The 696-nt window shown below is 72.7% G+C and overlaps 1 protein-coding gene across 1 annotated transcript in view; it reads right to left on the minus strand.

Moving 5' to 3' along the window:
* Positions 1 to 522, minus strand: part of MNEG_13465 (CDK5RAP1-like protein) — a gene marked incomplete at both ends in the record, with an annotated part of 5,285 nt that extends 4,763 nt beyond the window's left edge. The window contains one exon of the mRNA XM_014038063.1: positions 112 to 522. Within this exon, the coding sequence (XP_013893517.1) occupies positions 112 to 522 (411 nt within the window). The remainder of the gene's footprint in view (positions 1 to 111) is intronic.
* Positions 523 to 696: the final 174 nt, after the last annotated feature.

Genomic DNA, 696 nt, shown 5'->3' on the forward strand with positions numbered 1-696 from the left:
ACACAAACACACACAAACACACACGCGCGCGCGCAAACACACACGCAAACACACACCCACACAACACAGCCAGATCACTCCCCTGCAAGCACAGCCCCCCGATCTTCTCACCTGCAGCACCTCCTCACTGAAGTCTTTGGGGTGGGGGCTCGTGAACCGCACCCTCAGCTCAGGGTCCAGCCCAGCCACCGCCGACAGCAGCGCCGCGAACCGCACCGCGCCCTCACGCCCCGACGGCCGGTACACGCTGGAAAACCCAGGCGCGTAGAACCGCGCCGCCAAGTCGTCCGCCGGCGCCTTTGGCGTCGCAGACGCCGTCCGCTGCCCGCTCGCCGCGCCCATCCACTCCCGTAGCCGCCGCGCCGCCGCCGCCGCCGCCTCGGTCGCCCCCGCCGCGCCCGCGGCGCCGCCTCCGGCGTCTCCCCGCGCGCCGCCGCGCTCCCCCTCCGGCCCCTGCACCTCCGACCCCGCCCTTGCGCCCGACGGCGGCGGCGCCGGCGCGGGCGGCGGCTGGGTCGTCATCCCTGGCACGTGGGCATAGCTATTGACGTTCTGCCCCAGAAGAGTGACCTCCCTCACGCCCTGCCGCAGCAACGCCTCGACCTCCCACAGGATCGAGTCCAGCGGCCGCGAGCGCTCGCGGCCGCGGGTTTGGGGGACGATGCAGAACGAGCACCTGGGGGGTGTGAGAGGGGG

This window comes from Monoraphidium neglectum (assembly GCF_000611645.1).
Source record: "Monoraphidium neglectum strain SAG 48.87 unplaced genomic scaffold scaffold03841, whole genome shotgun sequence".
NCBI lineage: Eukaryota > Viridiplantae > Chlorophyta > Chlorophyceae > Sphaeropleales > Selenastraceae > Monoraphidium > Monoraphidium neglectum.